Source organism: Vombatus ursinus, unplaced genomic scaffold, assembly GCF_900497805.2.
Source record: "Vombatus ursinus unplaced genomic scaffold, bare-nosed wombat genome assembly UNPS02014809.1, whole genome shotgun sequence".
Lineage (NCBI taxonomy): Eukaryota > Metazoa > Chordata > Mammalia > Diprotodontia > Vombatidae > Vombatus > Vombatus ursinus.
The window spans coordinates 18,210,258-18,233,921 of record NW_020954587.1 but is presented as its reverse complement, the minus strand read 5'-3'; the positions used below and the strand labels follow the sequence as shown (position 1 = coordinate 18,233,921).

The 23,664-nt window shown below is 39.6% G+C and overlaps 1 protein-coding gene across 2 annotated transcripts in view; it reads left to right on the top strand.

Annotated features, from left to right (window-relative positions):
* Window positions 1–10,533: 10,533 nt before the first annotated feature.
* Window positions 10,534–23,664, top strand: part of TRAPPC10 (trafficking protein particle complex 10) — a 104,921-nt gene continuing 91,790 nt past the window's right edge. Inside the window, exon 1 of one of the 2 annotated variants that reach the window (XM_027875508.1) lies at window positions 10,534–10,668. In XM_027875508.1, the coding sequence (XP_027731309.1) occupies window positions 10,602–10,668 (67 nt within the window). In that variant the 5' untranslated portion in view covers window positions 10,534–10,601. The remainder of the gene's footprint in view (window positions 10,669–23,664) is intronic. The other variant, XM_027875509.1, reaches the window with a different exon arrangement.

Below are 23,664 nucleotides of genomic sequence, written 5' to 3'. Positions count from 1 at the left end.
CTTTTAAAGAATTGAAAAAAAGTTTGGTTTCTCTCAAGACCTCAAAAATAAATGACTTGTGTTCTTTTGCAACACAGTTTGGCTTCAGTATCATCTGGAGTACCAAGAAACATGGCCTCTTTTGTGGTCTTTGCAATACAATGTTCTCTTACAGCTAGATTTATGCTGCCACAGAGAAGGGAAGTAGATGGAAATGCTGTACATCCTAGCCTTCATGGATGGCTTTCACACAAGAATCCACTATTAGGAAAAATTGTAAGATGCTTATAGCTAGGTTCACCCCTCAAAAGGGGAATGGGAACCAATTCGATATCTTAAATGAGCCCCTTCTTGTGGCCCCCAGGGCTTTAGCCTCTAGGTCATCTACACCACCCCAGTGGTTGCTTCCCAAGTCCCTTCCCTCCTGGTTCCTCCCCTCGAGGTTCCCTCTTCCCCTTTCCCTCCTCCTATGGCTCCTCCCTTCTTCCCACCTTGTTCCCCTTCCATTCTCCTGCCCCTCACTCCCCTCACCTGCTGTTCCCACCTTTCCCCTGCCTCCTCCTGCTGTCCACACCCCTTCCCTGTCAGGGCATTTATTTGACATCATCTATCTCCCCTACTGCATGATTACATGAAGTTCTACTGACATACCATTAGCTTTTATTTGCCAAAATAAGAGTAATTCTCATTCAATAAATATTATCCACAAAATAAGTATTTCCTGGCTATGAATTGAGATAGAAAGCTATCTTAATTTGACTAAAATTACTTCCACCTAAGATAGGATTTTTATATACTGAATTCAATTAAAGAATCTTGGTTAAGTAGAATCATTCATTAATTAGGATGATTTGTTTCATTCAAACACTGCCCCTTGTATGCACAGTAGTTATCCATTTGTTTATCAAGACAAATTGAAAAAGATGCCCCACCAGTTATAAAAAATATTTTCCTGTTATATTAGGCTTTTCCTTTATGTTGAAGTCATTATCTAATGGAGTAAAACATTCTAATCTCCATCAGAATGAAATCTTTGTTCAATACCAATTACTCTATTTCAGCCTCAATGTGCCTATACTTTATAAGAAAAAACCCCTTAGTAAAACTAGATAGATTTGCTCTTTCCCAGTGATTACTAAACCAACATTTTCACACAATAGAAACTGTCACTCAATCTGCTTGTGGAGTTTGAAATCCAAATCCACTCTAAATTAGAACTTATTTACCAGTTCCAAAGACACGTTACTGAGATTTCCTAGAAGAGACAATCAAATGAGTATTGAATTACTTCAGTTGGCATAAAGTCCAGTCACAGAAAAATCTCAATCGAGTAGGTACATCCCTCCAGCAAACAATGTAGTTTGGGTTTGAGAGTGTGCCTGAGGGTTACAACCGTGCAAGACAGAAAAAAGCCTTATTGAGAGAGTCTTACAACATTAAATGGAAGATAATGTGTTAGGCCTTTAAACATGCAGTGTGCTATTCTTTTATGTTTCACCAATTTGTCTGATTTCTTTCTTTCATGGAGGCTATTTTCTATCTTGAATTTACCTGAGAGTCTCACAAAACAAAACTATGTTGGTATTTTTTGATGGAATACACATAATCAATTGAGATTTTTCTTTGAGAAGACTTGAGGGCAATTGAAGTAATTGCGAAATAATTAGATGTCTGCTCTAGAAAATCAAAGACCTCTTCAGGAACTGGAAAAAAATTTCAAATTTACAGAGGGGATTTCAACCTCCACAGGAAGACTAAAATACAGTTTTAATGGAGAGGAACAACTTTCTGTGTGAAAATGATTATGTGGTATTCACTGACCTTTCTGGTTGCTTCTGCTTGGTACAATGTGATATCAGAATGCCTTCTTGGGGATAACTTTATGAGAATTCGGCAGGAGGTCCAATGGTAGTTTTAGTTTTGCATTGACTTCTCTTATTTCCTCATACTGTGTCTGGGGATACAACACATTTGAGTTGCTTATACCACATGATAATTTTTTAGTTAAAAGGTCATTTTTGACAAATTTGTCCTTCAATTCTTCTATAAGTTACTACTTTCTTAATTTTTCTCTTTCTTGTTTGACTTTACTGAAGCATACATCCAAGGAAGAGTTGCCTTACATAAGGAAAGTTTTCCCAACATCACATGTGTCCTTTTCAAAAATTGTTAATTTTTAGATGATGGTTCACACTCCAACAAGAGTTCTGACAATTCTCAAGGGAGAGTGTTCCATGTGGTGCATTTTGGGCATAATCAACATTCATGCAGGTGAGATTTCTTCTCAGAACTTTTTTGGAGGAGTCAAAGGAGGGCTCCATTTCAGCTGAGAGCTGAATATTTTGGGACTTTGACTGGCCTTCCTATACCAACAAGATGGGTGCATGTACTCATTCTCATATTTAAAAGTGACAAAACAATGACTATAGTAATTTACTGTTTGATAAACCCAAGACTCCAACTTCTGGTATAAGAACTCACTATTTGACAAAAACTGCTGGGAAAACTGGAAAATAGTATGACAGAAACTAGGCATAGACCAACATCTTACACCACACAACAAGATAAGGTCAAAATGGGTACATGATTTAGACATAAAGGGTAACACCATAAGCAAATTAGGAGAGGAAGGAATAGTTTACCTGTCAGATCTATGGAGAAGGAAAGAATTTATGACCAAACAAGAGATAGAGAACATTACAAAATGCAAAATGGATAGTTTTGATTACATTAAATTTAGAAGGTTTTGCACAAACAAAGCCAATGCAATCAAGATTAGAAGGAAATCAGAAAGCTGGGAGAAAATTTTGACAGCCAATGTCTCTGATAAAGGCCTCATTTCTAAACTATATAGAGAACTGAGTCAAATTTATAAGAATACAAGTCATTCCCCAACTGATAAATGGTTAAAGGATATGAACAGGCAGTTTTCAGATGAAGAAATTAAAGGTATTTGTAGTCATATGAAAAAATGTTCTAAATCACTATTGATTAGAGAAATGCAAATCAAAACAACTCTGAGGTACCACATCACATCTATTAGATTGGCTAACAATATGACAAAAAAAAAAGGAAAATGACCAATGTTGGAGAAGATATGGGAAAACTGGAACACCAATGCATTGTTGGTGGACTTGTAAACTGATCCAACCATTCTGGAGAGCAATTTGGAACTATGCCTAAAGGGCTATGAAAATGTGCATACCCTTTGATCTAGCAATACCACTACTAGGTCTGTATCTCAAAGAGATCAAAAAAAGGGAAAAGAACCCACATGTACAACAATATTTATAGCAGCTCTATATGTGGTGGCAAAGAATTGGAAACTGAGGGAATGCCCATCAATTGGGGAATGGCTGAACAAGTTGTGGCACATGAATGTAATAGAATAGTGTTGTGCTATAAGAAATGATGAGCAGGCAGATTTCAGAAAAACTTGAAAAGACTTACATGAACTGATGCTGAGTGAAGTGAGCAGAACCAGTAGAACACATTAACAGCAACATTGTATGATGACCAACTTTGATAGACTTAGCTCTTCTCAGCAATACAACGATCTAAGACAATTACAAAAGACTCATGATGGAAAATGCTATCCACATCCAGAGAAAGAACTATGTAGTCTGAATGTAATCTCTTTTCTTGTTTGTTTTTTCTTTCTCATGGTTTTTCCCTTTTGTTCTGATTCTTCTTTCACAACATGACTAATATGGAAATATGTTTAATATGATTGTACATGTATAGCCTATATCAGATTGCTTGCCATCTTGGGGGAGGGGGATGGGAGGGAGGGAGAAAATTTTGGAACTCAAAATCTTATAAAAGTGAATGTTGAAAACCATCTTTACATGTAATTGGAAAAAATAAAATACTATTAAGTGAGGGAAAAAATAAAAGTGACAAGAGCAGCCTGTTTATGTTGAATACTGAAATGACATGACTATTTCCTCCAATTCTCTTCCTGCCAGATGTAATCTTCTCTACCTTTGAGAGTTCTGCAAAAACATAATGAAAGAAGAGAGATGAGACTCACAGAAAGGGTGGTGTACTTCATGTCTATTTTTATTGTTGCTCATTCATTTCAATCATGACTGACCCTTCGTGATTCCTTTTAGGGTTTTCTTGGCAAAAATACTAAAGTGGTTTGTTATTTCCTTATTCAGGTTATTTGACATTTGAAAAAACTGAGGCAAAAAGGGTTCAGGCACTTGCCCAGGGGCACATTGCCTGAGGATGGATTTGAAATCATGCAGATGAGTCTTCCTGAATCCAAGCTCAGAGCTCTATTTACTAGCCAACTAGCTGTACTTCAGGTCTAAAGATGCGAGGATCATTGATTTTTAGTTAGATCATTGTTCACGCTCCAACAAGAATTCTGACAATTCTAAGGTAAGAGTGCATGTGGTGCATTTTATGTATATCTCTACTTGTGCAGATAAGGCTTCTTCTTAGGACATTTCTTTGAAGGGTTAGAGGAGGGATTCATTTCTTCTGAGAACTGAATGTTTTGAGACTTTGACTGGCCTTCCTTTGACCAACAAGGTGGATGCAAGTACTCATTCTCACATTTAAATATCAACAGGAGTAGCCTGTTTAAATTGAATACTGGAACGATATAACACTTGCCTCCAATTCTTTTCCTGCCAGATCCAATCCTCTGTACCTTTGAGAGTTCTGGGAAAAAATAGTGAAAAAGAGAAATGGGATGCACAGAAACAGTGGTGCACTTCATGTCTATTGTTGATCTTCATTCCTTTCAAGCATGACCAACTCTTCATGACCCATTTAGGGTTTTCCTTGCAAAGATATTGGAGTTCTTTGCCATTTCCTTCTCAACCCATTTTACAAATAAGGAAACTGAGACAAAAAGAGTTCAGAGATTTGCCCAGGGTCCAACAGCTAATAATTGTTTGAGGTCAGATTTGAAGTCATGAAGATAAATCTTCCTGATTCTAAACCAAGTGCTCTCTTTACCAGTCAGTTGCTGCCCTTCATATGTATAGACCCAATTAGTTCTCATCTTTCATTTAAAGTTGTATGACACTTTTATCATGTAGTTTTTTTTTTTTCTGTTTTGAATCAACCATGGACTCTCAAAACAAGCCTACATTGTATGGTGCAGGAATGCATCCACTCCATTGTGATTTTTCCGTACTAGACTTTGTAACAATTGAAGTATTTGAAAAAATCAGTTGATCACATCTTCTCTAGGAATTTCAGTCACATATCTTCAGAACAGGGGAAAAAGTGGCAATTTCAAGAGTTCATTTAGAAGTTCATAGGCAGAATGGGTGACAATTTCCATGGGAGAAGAACCACTCCCTGTGTGAAAATGTGGGTTTGGTATTGCCTGGCACTTCAAAATTCTTCCACTTCATACCATCTAATATCAGAATGTCCTCTTAGGTAGACCCTCATGAAAACTCATCAGGAATTCCAATGTTTGTTTGGCACTGACTTCGCTTGTTTCTTTGTATAATGTCTAGAGCTTCAACAGGTTCCAGTTGCTTATGCCATATGACAAGTTTTTATGAGAAGGTTATTTGGACAAATTCATCTTTCCTTTCTTCTACAACTTACCACTTTCTTAATTTTTCTGTCTCTTACTCAATTCTATATCATCCAAGAAAGAATTGCCTTATATGAGAAAAGTTTTCCAACATTATATGTGCCCTTCCTGAGAATCATTGATTTTTTGAGATGATTGTTCATGCTCCAACAAGAATTCTGACAATTCTCAGATGATAGGGTTCCATGTGGTGCATTTTAGGTATAATCAACATTCGTCCTGGTAAGGCTTCTTGTTAGAACATTTATTTGGGGTTCAGAAGAGAGCTCCATTTCAGCTGAGAGCTTAATTTATTGAAACTTTGGCTGACCTTTCCTGACCAGTAAGATGGTACAAATACTCATTCTCACATTTAGGTGTGACAAGAACAGCCCATTTACATTGACTACTGGGATGGCACCACTGTTGCCTCTAATTCTTTTCCCACTAGATCTCAACTTTTTTACCTTTGAGAATTCTGGAAAAAGTGGGGAAAGAAGAGATATGAGATGCACAGAAATGGTGGAGCACTTGGTGTCTCTTCTTGTTTTCTCACTCATTTTACAGATAAGGAAACTGAGGCAAAAAGAGTTCAGGGACTTGCCTATGATCAAACATCTAGTAATTTGTCTGAGGTAAAATTTTGTCATGAAGATGAACCTTCCTGATTTGAAGCTCAGTGCTCTATTAGTCAATTTAACTAGCCACCTAGCTGCCCTTCATGTTTATAGACCCAAGAATCATTGATTATTGGATCATTGTTCATGTTCTAACAAGTGTTCTGAAAATTCTCAGGCAAGAATGTTCCACGTGGCACAATTTAGGTATATCTCCACTCATGCAGATAAAGCTTCTCCTTAGAACATTTTTTGAGGGGTCAGAGAAGGAACTCACTTCAGCTGAGGGCTGAATCAGCTGAAGCTTTGACTGGTCTTCCTTGACTAAGAAGATGGATACATGTACTTACTCTCACATTTAGGTGTTACATGAGCATTACATTGAGTACTGTAATGACAGGGTGGTTGCCTTCAATTTTTCTCCCTCTAGGTCTAATCCTCTCTACATTTGAAAATTTTGGAAAAACTAGTGAAAGAAGAGAGATGAAATGCACAGAAATGGTGGCATGCTTCACATCTACTGTTGTTATTTATTCATTTCAGTTCTGAATGAGTCTTCGTGACCCACTCGGGAAATTCCTGGCAAAGATATTGGAGTGGTTTGCCATTTCCTTCTCCAACTCATTTTACAGATGAGGAAACTGAGACAAAAAGAGTTCAAGGACTTGCCCATGGTCACACAGCTGGTAAGGTTGAATTTCAAGTCAGGGAGATGAGTCTTCCTGACTTCAAGCTGAGTGCTCTATTTTCCAGTCAGCTGGCTGCCCTTTGCGTCAATAGACCCAATCAGTTCTCCTCTTTTGTTTAAAGTTGCATAATACTTTTTCTCATGGAGTCTTTTTTTTTTCTGTTTTGAGTCAACCACAGACTCTCAAAACAAGCCTATGTTGTAGGGTACAGTAATGCACCCACTCCATTGTGCATTTTCTCTACTAGACTTTGTAACAAATGAAGTATTTGAAAATTTATTTGATCCAGCCTGCTTTAGGAAACTCAGTTACATATCTTCCGGACCTGGGAAACAAGTTACAGTTTCCAGAGTTGATTCGGAAGTCCACAGGCAGAGTGGGTGACAATTTCCAAGGGAGAACAACTCTCTGAGTGAAATATGTGGGTTTGGTGTTGACTGGTGCTTTGAAATTCTTCTACTTGGTACCATATGATATCAGATGCCTTTTTAGGAAGATCCGCATGAAAACTCAGCAGGATTCCCACTGTTGGATTGGCATTGACTTCTCTGGTTTCCTTGTATTGTGTCTAGAGCTTCAATGTGTTCTGCTTCTTTACATCATATAATGATTTTTTAGTTATAAAATTATTTAGACAAATTCATCTTTGACTTTTTCTGCAAGTTACACATTGTTAATTTTTCTGTCTCTTACTCAACTTTACTGAAGTATACATCCAAGAAAGAATTGCCTTACATGGGCAAGTTTTCCCAAAGTCATATGTGCCTTCCTAAGAATCATTGATTTTTAGATCATTATTCACGCTCCAACAAGAATTCTGACAATTCTGAGGCAAGAATGTTCTATGTGGTGGGTGGATTTTAGGCATATCTCCATTGTTGCAGGTAAGACTTCTTCCAGAACATTTTTTGAGAAGTCAGAGGAGAGGTCCATTTCAGCTGAGAGCTGAATTTATTGAGACTTTAACTGGCCTTCCCTGACCAACAAGAACAAGTACTCATGCTCACATTTAGGAGCAATGGGAACAGCCTGTTTACACTGAGTACTGCAATAACATGACTGTTGCCTCCAATTCTCTTTCCTCCAGGTCTAATCTTCTCTATCTTTGAGAGCTCTAGAAAAAAAAACAAACAAAAAACGATGAAAGAATAGAGGTGAGATGCTTTGAAATGGCAGCTAATTTCATGTATATTGTTAATTGTTCCTTTCTGTTGTAACTGACTTTTCATGACCCATTTGGGGTTTTTCTGGCAAAGATACTAAAGTGGTTTGCCATTTCCTTTTTAAACTCACTTCACAGATTAGGAAACTGTAACAAAAACAGATCAGTGACTTGCCCAGGGTCACACAGCTAGTAGTTGTCTGAGTTGAGATTTGAAGTCAGGGAGATGAGTCTTCCTGATTGCAAGCAGAGTGCTTTTTTACTAGCTGCTTAGCTGCCCTTCATATCTATAGACCCAAGAATCATTGATTGTTAGATCATTGTTCACGTTCCAACAAGTGTTCTGACAAACATCAGGTGAAACCAATGTAATACTATTTAGGTGTATCTCCACTCATGCAGGTGAAGCTTCTTCTTGGAACATTATTTTTAGGGTTTAGAGGAGGGATCCATTTCAGCTGACTGCTGAATTTATTGAGACTTTGGCCTTCTTTGACCAACAAGATGGATGGAAGTACTCAATCTCGCATTCAGATGTGACAAAAACAGCCTGTTTACATTGAGTACTGGAATAACAGGACTGTTGCCTCCAATTCTCTTCCTGCTAGGTCTAATCTTCTCTACATTTGACAGCTGTAGAAAATGTCATGAAAAAGGGAGATAAGAGGCACAGAAATAGCAATATATTTCATAACTACTGTTGTTCTTCAATCCTTTCAGTCGGTGACTGAGCCTTCATGACCCATTTGGGGCTTTCCTAGCAAACATACTAGAGTGGTTAACTATTTCCTTCAACTCATTTTACAGATGAGGATACTGAGACAAAAAGGGTTGAGGGACTTGCCTATGGTCATATAGCTAGTATCTGACTGACCCTGAATTTGAAGTCATGGAGATGAGTCTTCCTAATTCCAAAGTGCTATTTACCAGTCAGTTAGCTGTCCTTCATGTCTATAAACCTGATAATCATTGATTATTAGGTCATTATTCCTGTCCAACAAGAGTTCTGATAATTCTCAGGCAAGAGTTTTCTATGTGGTGCATTAAAGGTATATCTCCATTCAGGCTTCCTCTTAGAACAGGGATGGGCAACCTGTGGCCTTGAGGCCACATGTGGCCCCTTAGGCAGTCAAGTGCGGCCCTTTGACTGAAACTTGAAGTTTGGATTCAAAGTGCTACACTTGAGGACCTAGAAGGCCACATGTGGCCCACCTGTCTTAAAATATTTCTTTGGAGGTTGGAGGAGGGATCCATTTAAGCAAAGAGCTGAATGTTTTGGGAGTTTGGCCTTCAAGATGGATCTTGACCAACAAGATGGATGCAAGTATTCATGCTCACATTTAGGAATGATAACGGCAGCCTATTTAAATTAAATACTGGAATGACAGGACTGTTGCCTGGTCTTATCCTCTCTACCTTTGATAGTTCTGGAAAAAGTGGTGAAAGAGAAATGAGACGCAGAGAAACAGTTGCCCACTTCATGTCTACCGTTTTTGTTCAATGTTTCTTTTCTGATCCACCTTTTATGATCCCTTTTAGGGTTTTCTTGGCAAAGGTTCTAAAGTGGTTTGCCATTTCCTTCTCCAGCTCATTTTACAGATGAGAAAACCGAGGCAAAAAGTCTTCAGTGACTGGCCCAATGTCAAATAGTTAGTAATATTCTGAGGTTGCATTTGTAGCCAGGAAGATGAGTCTTTCGGATCCCAAGCATGTGTTCTCTTAACTAGCTGCCTGGCTGGTTATTAGATGATCAGTCATATTCCAACAAGAGTTCTGACAATTCCCAAGTGAGAGTGTTCCATGTGGTGCATGTTAGGTATATTGCATAAGGGTTTTCTTTTTCAAGAATATATAATAAATTCAACGTGTTACTTTCAAAGCTGTCCTGCTTTGCCTCTGAACTTACAACTTTTTACTTTTTTGGGGGGGGGGGGGGGAGGTGGTGAAACTGAATTACAAGTCCAACGCAAAACACCAGATAAAAATTGTGTCTGCCAAATGCCTCCCGCCCCCCATGGGTTATGAGTCCATTCAATCCCTTCGCCCCCAACCCTAATTAGCCAGAAGAGCACATTTCTTCCCCCCTCCCCTATCTTAGAGATCCTCACTGAGCAGTCCTCCTTATCCTTCCGTTTCTTTCCCAGTCACTTTTTCTCCCTTCCATTTTTCTACCTGGTTTTCTTTCTGGACCTTTTCTGTTCCCGGATTCTCTCTACTCCCTTTCCCACTCTTCCCTCCTGAGACCCTCCTCCTCCCCTGTCGTTTCCTCTCCCTCTCCTCCCCATTCCTCCCCTCCCCCTCCCCACCTTCCCGACTTGGTTGGGGGGAGGGGAAGGGAAAGGAACAAGGTCCCTCCCCTTGAAGTCGCCCGAGCCTCGTCCCCGGAAGTGGTAATGCTCCGGGAGACATTGCCGGAAGTGGCTGAGGCCGGGAGCCCGCCGCTCTGGAGGCGGCGGCAGTTGTGGGGCTGTGCTGGTGGGCCCCGGACGGCGGTGCGGGGAGGGCCGGAAGAGGAGGAGGAGGGGGCGGTGGCCCCGGGCAAGCGAGGCCTGGGCCTGCCCATGGAGAGCGGCGGGGCGAGCCGTGGCTGGTGAAGCTGGACGCTCATGGAGCCTCCGGAGGAGCCGCTCCGACCTGTTATCTACACCATGGAGAATAAGCCCATCGTCACCTGTGAGTGACCCCGGTCCGCGGCCTACCCCGGCTGCGTGCTGACTGAGGACACTGTCACTACGGCTGTGGCTGCCGTCAGATAGCGCCCGGGGCGGGTCGGGGTGGGGGGGGCCATTCCCGGAAGTAGTCTGCTCTCGCCTTGTCCCCATGAATCTGCACCCCTGTCTGCGGCTCGGCTTGGGGGGCTGGGAGGGAAGAGGGGTCCCCTGACACTCTGAGTCGCCTCCCCTGAGCCGGCTCTCCTGGGACCGTTCGCCTGCTGCAGCCACAGGTTGGGAGTTGCATGTGTTCCTGGCATCTAAAGAGTGCACTCCTGGGTACCCCGGCATTCATCCCTGGGGTGTGGGCCTAATTTGGAGGAGAGTCAGACGCCTAGAGATGTTTTTAAAGGAAGGTTGTGTGAGCCTTGGTCTGGGTCACCGACCTTGTTCTCTCAGGGGCTTGTTAAAGAGAGTCCTTTTGTAGGGAAATAAAATATACTATTACTCTCCGTGCCCAGGTGCATTTGACAACTCTTTGAAGGAGCCCTTGTTTTGCAGAGGGTACAAAGACTTCCCCAGGGATTGTGTCTATTAAGTGTCTAAGAGGCAGCTGACCCAGGGTTAAAAATAGAAGGGAAAGAATGAGAATTATTATGAAGCCAAATTCACCTCATCAGTTTGTAAACATCACTTTTCTGCACGCCAAAAGGAAACCAAGCTTTAGTTGCTTACTACGTTTATTTATATAGGAGGCCTGTAATGATTTTCCAAAAAGTTAAGAAGTTTTGAATGCACTATATCAGGAAAACTGTCGTGGTATAGGGAGAGAATAGAGGCGTAAAAATAAGGGGCACAATTTATTTGGGATTAGTGGTTGCTTTTTATGTAGAATAAAACTCATGCTTAGGGTTAGATTTAAATACTTTAAAAACACTAATTTGAGCTTTTATAGCTGTGCTAGACAATATTCTTATGAATGTCTCATACCTCCCTCTAAGATCCTTCTCTCCTCTTCCCTTGTTCTGGTCTTCTATTGTAATTTCTATGCTGTGGTCTTTATATGTATATGTTTGTAATTGTGCTCAGTCCTTATCCATGGAGGCTAGTTCCTTCTGTTCCTTCCTTCACGATTATATACTCTTCATCTTATGCACCTCTCTGATGCGATAATTATTTCCTTCCTTTCTTCCCCACTATAGTCCCCTGTCCCTCTCTTTTTTGTCTTCCAAGACTGCCAATATAGAACAAAGCTTATTTTTTTACTTAACCCTCCTTCCCTCTTGCCTTCCCTTTTCCTGCAGAGGGTAATATGATATCCACAGACCCTCAGATTCACTAGCTAGGTGTAATCCTCAATTCCTCACTATTTTCATCCCCATATCTTATCTGTTGCCAGGTTTTCACTTTTGCAACATATCTCCAATAAGCCCCCTTCTCTCTAACATTGCCACCACTCTAGGCTAGGCTTTCATCACCTCACTTCTAGACTACTGAAATGGGGTTTGCCTGCCTGGTCTCTCCACTTCAATCCATCCTCCATTCTCCCACCAAAGTGATTTTCGTAAAGCACAGGTCTGACCATGTCACCCCCATACTCAATAAACTCCAATGACACCCTATAGCCTCTAGGATCAAATACAAAACCTCTGTTTAGTATTCAAAGCTCTTTACCTAGCCCCCTCCCATTCCAGTCTTCTTACACCTGACTTCCTGCCACGGACTCTTTGATCCAATGACACTGGCCTCCATGCTGTTCTACGAACAAGACATCCAGCAACATCTTCTAACAACATCTCTTGGCACCTGGCATTTTCTCTGGCTGTCCCCCATGTCCGGAATACTCTCCCTCCTCATCTCCTACTGGCTTCTCTAGCTTCTTTAAGTCCCAACTAAAATCTCATCAGCTACAGGGAGCCTTTCCCAACCCTCTTAATTTTAGTGCCTTCTCTCCGTTAATTAATTCCTATTTCTCCTGTAGAGAGATTGTTGTACATATTTGCTTAATTATTGTCTTCCCCATTACATAGTGAGCTCCTTGAGGTCCAGGACTGTCATTTGCCTTTTTTGTATCTCCTTTCCTTAGTCCTGTGCCTGGTGCTTTGTAGGTGATTAATAAATGTTTTATTGACCTGATAACTGACTCATCAAGTCATTATTTTCTATTTGGCTCATCAAATTTTCTGTTCTTGAGTGTTTTTCTACTGTCTCTCGGTGTTAATTTTGCTTGCCATTTTTTCATCGATAGCTATTCTGTTTTATATCTTTTGTTTCAGTTCTTCTTTGTAGTCATTGTGACTAGAACATCTTTTTTCTTTGAGGCTTTACCTAGACTTGTGGGTTTGCTATCTTTCTCTGGGTTTATTCCCTGGTTATCTCTCAAACCAAGATCTTTTCTCATTGTATTCAGTTTTCCTTGATTTTTCTCTTCTTTTCAGCCTAAGTATGGGGAGTGGAGTGCAGTGTGCAAAATATTCTTGGGTCAAATGTTGCAACTAATGACTTGGGCAGGGCTGACCAGGTCCTAAATTTGGTAGCCAACATTAGGTTCTTCCTTCAAAGGACTCTTGGACTGTTAAAGTGCTGGACATTGCTTTAAGACTGCCTCTCACCCCCGGGGCTTAGGACCTCCTCTTGTATTAGGTTCTTCCTGGGTCTTACCACCCTGCCCTTAGGCTCAGGGCTCGGGTAGTGCCACAGGCTTGGAGATCCCCTGCGCAGGTTTTTGCCAAGGGCTATTCTGCTACCAGTTTCAGGGCTGCTGCTCATTTGGGACACTGCCTGGAATTCCACAGAACTGCTTCTTAACACTAGACTTCTCCAGTCATAAGCTTTGGGGGTGGGGTGCCTCTGACTCGTCATTGCCTGGGTCCTTTCTTCTACCACTAGACTAGGGCTGCTAATTGGTGCCTTCTGGTGCTGGGGACTGGCCTGCACTCTTGCTTTTCATCTTTCTCTGTCTAGACAGGATGGGTTAGGGGAGGGGCGGGCATATCTTGTCATTCTGTGGATCCCTGAGCTAATGATGGAATCTAAAAGTAATCATTCGGGTTTCTTTTTAGACTAGTATATTTCTAAGCTCTGCTGGCGTGTTTGTGGAATATCTGGGTTCTTTATATCCTTGTACCCAGCTATCTTTCCCCATAGACTGTAATCCCATTTTTGCCAGGTAAAACACTTGCAGTTTGGTTTCTTACTTTAGAATTTAGTAAGTGGATATACTGTACTATTCTCTTTACTTTTTAGGTGACTTTGCTTTAATTTACTGAGCAGTTAAATTCAACCAAATCATTCGGAAGCTCTTAGTGGTCAGTAAAACCAAACTCTTAGAATGAAATTTTGTCCTTTTTCCTCAAAAGTCTTTTCCTCACCTTTTTCTGAGACAGTTCCTCCTTTCCAAATTGGGGAGAAAACTTAAGAAGACAGTGGGATCTTTAACTCCATATCAGGCTGGGCTGCTGGAAACTAATTACAAAATAGCTTTAGATTGCTTTTTTTCCCTCCACTTTTTTGAGAAAAACTTTTCACCTGGCTTCAGTACATTTAAGGACTGAGCACCTTTTCTTATTGAATAGATATCAGCACAGACTTACAGAAAAGACAGAGCAAACATTTCCATTGCCAGCAGTCATTCACTCAAAATCACAAATGCATTTGAGTGCCCTCAGTCTAAAGGATTCTTTAAAAAAAAAAAAAACTTTAGCCAATACATTTTACCTTAGAATTTGTGCATTTCCTTTTTCTATTGAGTGAGATACAAATGCTGGCTTTTCCTGACACTGAGTTTTTTTATACATTCTGTTTTTCATTTTGAGGTGCCCCCAACATTCCCCAAATTGAACACTCAGTATTGACCTTAGTTTGTATGTTAGAGGATCTTTCTTCAAAGCTCGGTGTTTCACAGGAACTTGATATCAGTACTATCCCTCCAATATGGAACTTAGTCGTTTTTCTGAGTATAGAAGCATTTTAATCACCATTTCTCATTCCTAGAAAAAAGCTCTAGCATCACGTCTTCCGAGAATCTCTTTATTCCTGTAAGAGGAATCTCAAGAAGGACATTCTGTAGAAAGCCTTTCCTGATTCCTGCACCTGCTAGTGTCTTCCCTCACAAACTACTTTGTATTTAATTACTTTATATATATATATATAATATATGTTTGTATTTATTAACTTTACATTTACTATGTATATGTCATGTATACATATATATTATATGTACTTGTCTGCCATTAGATTGTAAACTCCTTGTAAGTAGGGTTTATTTCCTCTTTGGACTTTTATCCCATGAACATGTAATAGAATATCATTGTTCAATAGGAAAAAGGTGAACGCAAGAAATTCAGAGAAACATGGGAAGATTTGTGCAAACTGATGAGGACTGAAATAAATAAATAGAACCAAAAGAACAACATATACAAGGGCTACAACAATATAAAAAAATCATTAAAAGGAAATCAAACAGTAATTGAAAAACCAGTAATGGTCCCAGAAAAAAGTTATGGAAACATACCTCCCTCCTCTTGGCCAAGGTGGGGACTTCTAGGGCAAAATGTGAAATACATTGTCAGATGAATTCACTGTATCTGGTGTTTTGGGCTACAAAGGAGGGGTCAAATGGAAGTGATAATAAGTACTATAGAAATAAGTACTATAGCATAAAGATAACATAAATACAAACCCGTACAAGATAGTTTGGAGGGAGGAACTCTAGTGGTTAAGAGGAGTTGGAAATCAGGGAGGGCTTTGTGCAGAAAATGAAGCTTTATCTTGAACAGAGGGGACTGTGAGGTGGCTATAAGGAGGGAGTGAATTCCAGGTTTGAGGGATGGCCAGAGAGAAGGCAAAGAAAGGTGTGAGGTTGGAATGTCCGGTGAGGAACAAAGGGAAGAGCCAGTTTGACTGAATTTCAGAGTATAGGTGGGGGAATATTATTTAAGCAGGCTGGAGAGATATGTTGGAGACAGGTATAGGGCTTTAGGAGTTTTTATTTTTTTCTGGAAGCAATCAGAGTTGTTTGTGTGGGAGAGTCATATGGTCTGATCTGAGTTTAAGGAAAATTGCTTTGGCAACAGTGTAGAGGATTGATTGGAGTTGGGAGAAAACTGAGGCTGGGAGACCAATTAGGAGTTGCAGTTATCTAGCTAAGAGATGAAAAAGAGGCCTGAAGCAAGGTAGTAGTGTGTTGGAGAGGTTTGATTGAAAGTTGTTCTGAAGATAGAAATAGCAAGTTTGGGCAACTGATTGGATGTATAAGGCAAGGGAGAGTGAAGAGTTGAGGATAGTATGAAGGTTGTGAACTTGGGAAACTAGAAAGATAATGATGCTTTTGACAAAAATAGTGAAGTTTGAAAGAGGGGAGGATTGCAGGAAGGAGTAGGAATAGATAATGTGTTCAGTTTTGGATAAATTGAATTTAAGATGTCTCTGGGATCCAGTTTGAAATGTCCAGTGAGCAACTGGTGATAGAGAACTGAAGTTCAAGGTTGAATAAATTTCTGTGTCACCAGCTTAGAGATGATAATCCTACTGGGGCTAGAAGGCCCCTTAGAAGAAATAGCTGAGGATAGGATCTGAACCAGCTCTTTCTGACTCTAAGCCCAGGGCTCCTCTCCACTTCACTAAGTTACTTCTTTGGTTCGTGACAGGCTAGTGGCTGTGGCAGAGGCTCCCCAGCTCCTCAGGTGGCAGCAGTGGTTCTGGCTCTCCCATCCCCTGGCTTTCTCCCCAACTCCCAACATTCAGCTCTACTCCCAGAGGCCAGAAAGTCACTCCTCACCTTGTCTTTGACACCAACCTTCGCCATACCCAGCCCCCCCATTGACACTCCCCCCCCTCCCCCGGCAATGACAGCAGCTCTGGCCTCCCCTCAACAAATCTGGGACCACTGCGGACAGTCATCTAATCCCAGAGTGACTAGCTTCCTCACCCTGGAAATTGACTGGCCATGTCACCCTGGAAGTATAATTGGCCACTTCAACCCTTTTTCTGATGAGGTGATTCCTCCCAGTTCCTTATTTTAAGGAAAGTGCGCAGGTTAGCAATGTACACTTCTTATTTGGGTCTCATTCCTGACTCTCCAGATTTTGTCTACCACTCCTCTTTGCTGGTACTCCTCCCCACCTTCCCATTCCCATTGCTATAAGTGCAGTATTAGAATATCTGGTTCAAAGGATGTGGACGTTTTAGTTATGATATTTGCATAATTCCAAATTGCTTTCCAAAATGGCTGTGCCATTTCACACTTTCTCCAACAATGTATTATTTTGTGCCCATCCTTTCACAACCCCGACAACATTGAATGTTGCCATTTTTTGTCACCTTTTTCAATTTGCAGGGTATTAGGTGAACCGTCCTGAATACTTTGATTTGCATTTCTCTTTATTAGTGATTTGGAACATTTTTTTGCCTGTGGTTGGGAATACTTCAAAGTTCTTTTGAGAACAGTTCATATCCTTTGATCAGTTATCTGTTGGGGAATGGCTAGTAGTCATATATATTTATTTATGTTTATTTATTAATTTTTCTTTATCTTGGATACTGAGCTCTTATTAGAGAATTTTGATACAAAGGTTTTTTTTTTCACTTTAAGTTTCAAGTTCCCTCTTCTACTGTAAACACAGTATTATGTTCCTTCAGCTATTTTGATCTTTTTTTCTAAAAGTGGCCTTTTTCCTATCAACTCTTTTCACCTCACTCCTGATGCCCTCTTTTTGTTGATACTTCCCCTTTCCTCTCCTCCCCTTCCCTTAGTTTTTTAATTTCATTTTTTTGTGTGTCCCTTTCCAAAAAGGATTTCTCTCACTCTCTTTGTTATCCATCTTTTTCTGTTTAGTCTAGACTCTCATTCTTTGATATTTTCTGTAATTATATGGACTCTCTCTTTTCTCTGTATTCTTCATGCTGTCAAAGCTTCCAAGGTATCCCTTCTAAGATCTCCCTTGTAGGTGCTTTCTGCTGCTGCCTTGTAGGACTCACCTCATGGATTCCCCTTTTCCATTGTGTCTCATTTCTGGAGCAATGCCCACTAATAATAATAGTAGCTAAAATTTATGTAATGCTTACTATATGCCAGGTACCATGCTAAGTGCTACAACCCTGGGAGGGAGGTACTATTACCCTGTTTTAAAGATGAGGAAACTAAGCTGAAGTGACTTGCCCAGGATCACACAGCTAGTAAGTGTCTGAAGCCAGAATTGAACTGGGGTCTTCCTTACTTCAGGCCCACCACTCTTATCCACAGGGCCACCTAGCATGGTACGGCCTCTCCTCCACCACATCCCTGATTGCACAACTTGCTACTTGCTATATATACACCTTCTTTTGTTGACCTTTTTTTTTCTCTGCATTTACAGAAGTCTCATTTTCATGCTCTGTCACTACTCTGGGTCCCAGTTGCCCTCAGAGGTTCCAACTCCTCCACTCACTCCTCTATTTGTCCCAGGACACAGGACAAATAGACTTCAAACACTGCATTCTCCAGACTTCATCCAGTGTAAGGTCCTCATCTCCCCTCATCCCCCTTCTCTCTTCATTCATAACAACAATTGTTAATGGAATCCCTCACACCTCTTTCCTTTCCCCCCCTCCTTTTCAGTCTTTCCCCTGTCCTCACCCACTTCCCTGTAGGCTCTTCTCTTTCTGAGACCCCAGAAGTCATCTTCCCCTCATTGCTAATCATTGCTAGATCCCAGTGGATCACCTACTCATATCTATCCACTCTATTTTCCTCTCTTTCCCCTACTTTTGTAACAAGGTAGTCCTACCACAGAAGCATTTACCTGTAGGCAGGGTATTATTGTCAGGTTCTGTCCAATTGATGGGCATCTACTTTGTTTCTCTTAGCTGTCACAAATATCCTACTATGATTATTTTTAAGTACCTCAGGAATTTCTATCAATTGCTTCCTTTAAACCCAATAATGGAGTCTCTAGTTCAAAGGGTATGGACATTTGATTTACATGATTCCAAAAAGTTATATCACATTAATGTGCCTATCCTTCCACAACCCCCTAAACATTGACTTTTGCTGTTTTGGGGGTCATTTTTGCCTATTTGCAGGGTCAAAGGTGAAACCTCAGAGTTGTTTTGATTTGGATTTCTCTTATTATTAGGAGCACTTTTTCATATGATTGTGAATACTTTGCAGTTTTTCTTTTGAGATATATATCCTTTAACCTCTTATCTATTGGGGAATATTGTGCCAGGCTTTTAATTTTTTTTTTCAATTCTTCCATGGCTCTCATTCACCCCCCCCATTTCTTCTCATGCTCATTTCTTTTCCAGTTGTTTCTTTCTGCTCTCTCATTCCTTTCAAAAAACCATTTTTAATTTAAGAAATAACTCTGGCTTCATTTCTTCAAGGAATTCTAGTTGAACTTATGCTCAAGCTGTGTTTTGGAATAATTCTTGAACATCCCTGTCACCATAATAGGTCTTTATAGTGAGCTTTTTGTTGTTTGCTCATTCTTTCAGCTTTACTTTTTGATCTTGGACTTGGTGTTAGGGTCAGACTATGCATACTTTTGGAGGAAATGACTGGTCTGTGCTCGGTGAGTTCTACCTCTGCTTTTGGGGGGTATTGAGTGTTCTGTGTAGTGAATAAAAGAGCTGCCAGTTGGCACCTCTTCTTGCCCTGTTTGAACAATGGAGCCTACCCTTGTTCAGTCCCTGCTCTGGAAGGCTCCACGTGGCTAGCTCTTGAGTAAGTCATGTGCCCAGTGTCTTGAGACTTCCCTGTCTGTCTTCTTATGTCACCTGGGCTGGAAAAACAACTCACTGATGTTTTCTTTCTGATCAGGGCTTGATCTCTAATATTTTGTAGATCTTTATTAAGTGGTTGTTGGAGAGAATTCTCCTATACTCTTTCCTTCTATTCCACTGGAAAGATGATCCATTTGTCTTGGCTGATCCACTTGTTAATATTTTATACTAATTTGTAAAGTATTCCTTTGGTCACTTGATTGCTATAGAATTTAATTTGTAAATTAACTTTGATAGTATTATCATTGTTATTATATTGGCATGTCCTAGTCGTGGGCACTGAAAATTTTTCTAGCTGTTTAAGTTTTTTTTTCTTGTTCTTTATTTCTAACCAAGTATTTAGTTTGCTTTGGTAGATTGATTTTCCGATATCTTGAGCATTTTGAGGTTATTTTGAATGAGATTTCTCTTTCTGTCATTTCCTCTTGGATTTTGCTGCTATTATGTGGGGGTTTATTTTATAGCCTGCAACTTTGTGATTCTATTAATCGTCTCAGTTTCTTTGCTAATATTTTAGAATTTTTAAAGTAAATGATCATGTCATCTGGAAATGGTGATAATTTTGTCTCCTCCTTGTTTATTTTTATACCCTTAATTTCTTTCTCTTACTGCATTTCTAGAACTATATCAAGTAATAGGGAGAAAAGGCATCCTTGCTTTGTTCATATATATATATATATATATATATATATATAGGAAAAGCTCCTAGTGTATCTGCACTGTATATGATGTTTGCTTTTGGTTTTAGTTACTTTTTGTAACATTAAAAAAAGATTTAAGAATCATGGTAGCCCTTTCTAAAAGTGACACTTGTTGCTTATCCTTTTTTGACTTTAAAATTTTTTTAAATTAATAGTGTGGGCTTTCAGTCAGTTAGTGTTGTTTTGCATCATGTTTTCTTAATTTGTGATTTTCTGAATTTATAAGTTTGGTGGTAGTAATATGGTAATAAGTCTTGGCTTTGCTTCTTACTGGTCAGTCTTGATATATCATTATTAGTTTCAGTGTGTGAAACAGTGTCTGGTTTGTATTCACTGGAAATCACATTATCCTTTTTTTTTTTAACTTAATAAAAATATATTTTCTACCTGTTGGGGTGGGGAGATGTCTGTATGCTTATACTTAGTAGGTTCTTTTTTTTTTTTTTTTTTTAGTGTAAGTGAATGTTCTACTTCATCAAAGGCCTTTTCTTCATCTGTTGAGATCATACTATTATGAATGATTTTGTTTTTGATATAATTAATGATATCAATTTTTTTACTCCTTCGTGATCCCCTTCCCCCCTCTCTGATCCGTGACACTGGCCTCCTTGCTTTTCCACAAACAGGATACTTTATCTAGCTCTGGGCGTTTTCTCTGACTGTCCCCCATGCTTGGAATGATCTCCCTCATCTCTGCCTTCTAGCTCACCTTAAGTCTTTCTTCACTTCCCAATTTAAACATCATGTTTTATAAGAAGCCTTTCCTAATCTCTCAATTCTAATACCTTTCCTCTGTCAATTATTTCCTATTCTGTAGATAGCTTGTTTGTATATATTTATTTGCTTATTGCCCCCCCCATTAGATTGTGAGCTTCATGAGAGCAAGGGCTATCTTTTGCCCCTTTTTGTATCTCTGGTACTTAGCACAAAGCCTGGTACATAGCAGGTGCTTAGCACAAAGCCTAGTACATAGCAGGTGCTTAATAAATGCTTATTGACTGACAGTAAAGGTGAATGAAAGAGAATAGGCTGGATTGCCTTTGGAAATTGTTTTAAAATTCCTTTAATGGAACCAAAGTTTTCTATGAAAACAAATTTCTAGCTTTTAAAAAACATTCTACTGGGGGGGGGGGGGTGCAGATTGGTGCCGCAGTAGATACAGCACCAGTCCTGGAGTCAGGAGGAACACATGGTTCAAACAGTTTACAACATATAATCAATGAGGAATTCTTAAGAACAGGAATAAAAGATGCTATCAGAGAATTGTAAGATAGGAAGAGAAGATAGATTGGTCATGTGGGTGAGGCAATAGATAGCCAAAGTGCTCCATTGGTATGTTTGCTCATAATGAAAGGAGAAATTGAAGGCCTTCAGCATGTTGAGGGCCATGACTCCTCATGGCAAACTTATGGGAGGATATGGAAAAGAGTGACAGGAAATGTTTGATGGGTACTTCAAAATGAGTGAAGTTACAGATTAATTTATTTTAAGTAGTGAGGATATTTTTGTGTATGGATTTTTCTTAACACCTTGCAATAATTTTGTGATTTTTCCACTACTATCTGTACCCTACAGCTTGCGAAACAATCAGGTATTCAAAAAGAAAAATTTTAAGATTCAAATTCAGTTTGCATCTCCCTCTACTTTGCATCTGCTGTTCTGTCTGGTTTCATCTTCAAAGAACAAGATGCCCCTCACAGGATAAGCTCGTCTTTTCTAATCTTACCCCCATGCTGCTGTCTCAATCCTTGATTGATACCATCTCCCTCAGCCTCCTCTCCCCTCTGAAAGGAGGACTGGAGGGCAGAGTACCAAATTCCTGCCAATGCCTTCCTTTAGAGGCAGAAACTGAACTCTACTTACTCCACTTTTCATCTGCTGCTCTCCCTGGTCTCAACTCCAAAGATACCCCTTGGTGTCCCTCCTCCTCTCCCTTTACTGTCTCCTTTTGTGTGTCGTCTCCCACTTTAGATTTAAGATCCTTGAGGTCAAGGACTTTTTTTAATTAATTGTATCCCCAGTTCCTGGCACAAAAATTGGCATGTAGTAGGTGCATTATAAATGTTGATCGGATTAGAAATTCACTTAATGGCGCAGAAACTAGTGTTTTATACGTATGATCATAGATCTGTAGCTGAGAGGGACTTCAGACCATCCGATCCAACTTTTTCATTGTATAGATGTGGAAACTGAGGCCTAGGGAGATAGTGCAATTTGGCAGCATTTAAAGTTGGATCCTTTGGCTCCAGAGCCAGTATTCGTGTGTATATGTGTTGAAATTTTAAATTTTCTCCCCTTTTTTTGCATAAATTTAACATAAAGGAAAAGGAAGGGAACAGGTATTTATTAAGCACCTGCTATGTGTCAGGCACTGTGCTTAGCATTTCACAAATAGTATCTCAGCAATAATCAAATATTTTCACTTAAAAAAAGAAAAAAAAGGAAACAGTGAATCTGTTACTTATAATTTGATTTTTTTAAAGTATATACTTACTCTAACACAGTGGTACCAGTATTATCCTGTTGTCTTTGTGTCCCCTTCTAAACTATTTTTTTAACGAAATATTTCTTTGACCATCTTTTCTCTTATTTTTTTTCATGTCTAACTCTATTCTCTCCTATTTTCCTCACAAAAACGAGCTTTCCCTTGTAACAAAAAGTATAGTTAGGCTTAGCAGATTTCCTTGTTCTGCTTCTCTAGTCTATCCCCTCTCTTAATACGTAGGAGGCCCTGCATTTATGTTAAGTTCATACTTGAAGACAGTTGGGTTCTGAAGGGACACTTGTCTCTTTTACCTTTAGTAGAATGTGAGTACTTCAGATTGTTCAGATGTATCTACTCTTCTAGTTTTTGCTTGTCTCCAGTATTTACATTTCAAAGATTCTCTCTAGCTCTGGTCTTTAATCAGGAATGCTAGAAAATCCCTTTTTATAATCCCTCTAAGATTATGTTTAGTTAAGGCTAAGTTATTCTTAGTTCTAAACCTTTTATCCTTGGCTTCAACATTTTTGCTTTTGCCTTTTGGAACATTGTATTCCAAAACTTCACCTCTTTTTGAGTAGTTATGGCATGATCTTCATGTAAATCAGACACGTGAACTCTTTCTTTCTGGATGTTTGGCAGCTTTTGCTACAAAAAGTGTTGTTTTATAGTTTTCCAAATTGGACAAGCAACAATTCAGCTCCAGGTGAACTATCTCCGCATTCTTGGTATTAAGCCAACCTATTCATGGTAATAATATTTTGAATATATTTCTGTAGCCTCTTTAATAATGTGCTGTTTGAGGTTTTTTGTACCAATATTAATTAATTGTATTGGTTTATAATTTGCTTCATTGCGCTTTGGTTTGGGTATCAGGACAATACTTGTCTCGTAGAAGACATTTGGTAAAGTGCATTACCTTTTTAATAAATATATTTTGAATTTACTTCAAATGTCTTGCCTCCTCTAAACTGCTACCTTCCATTAACTTTGAAGGCAAATAACAGTATCACTGGAACTTCAGAATCAGCATGTCCCGGACCTAGTTCATATCATAAACTAGTTATGCTGT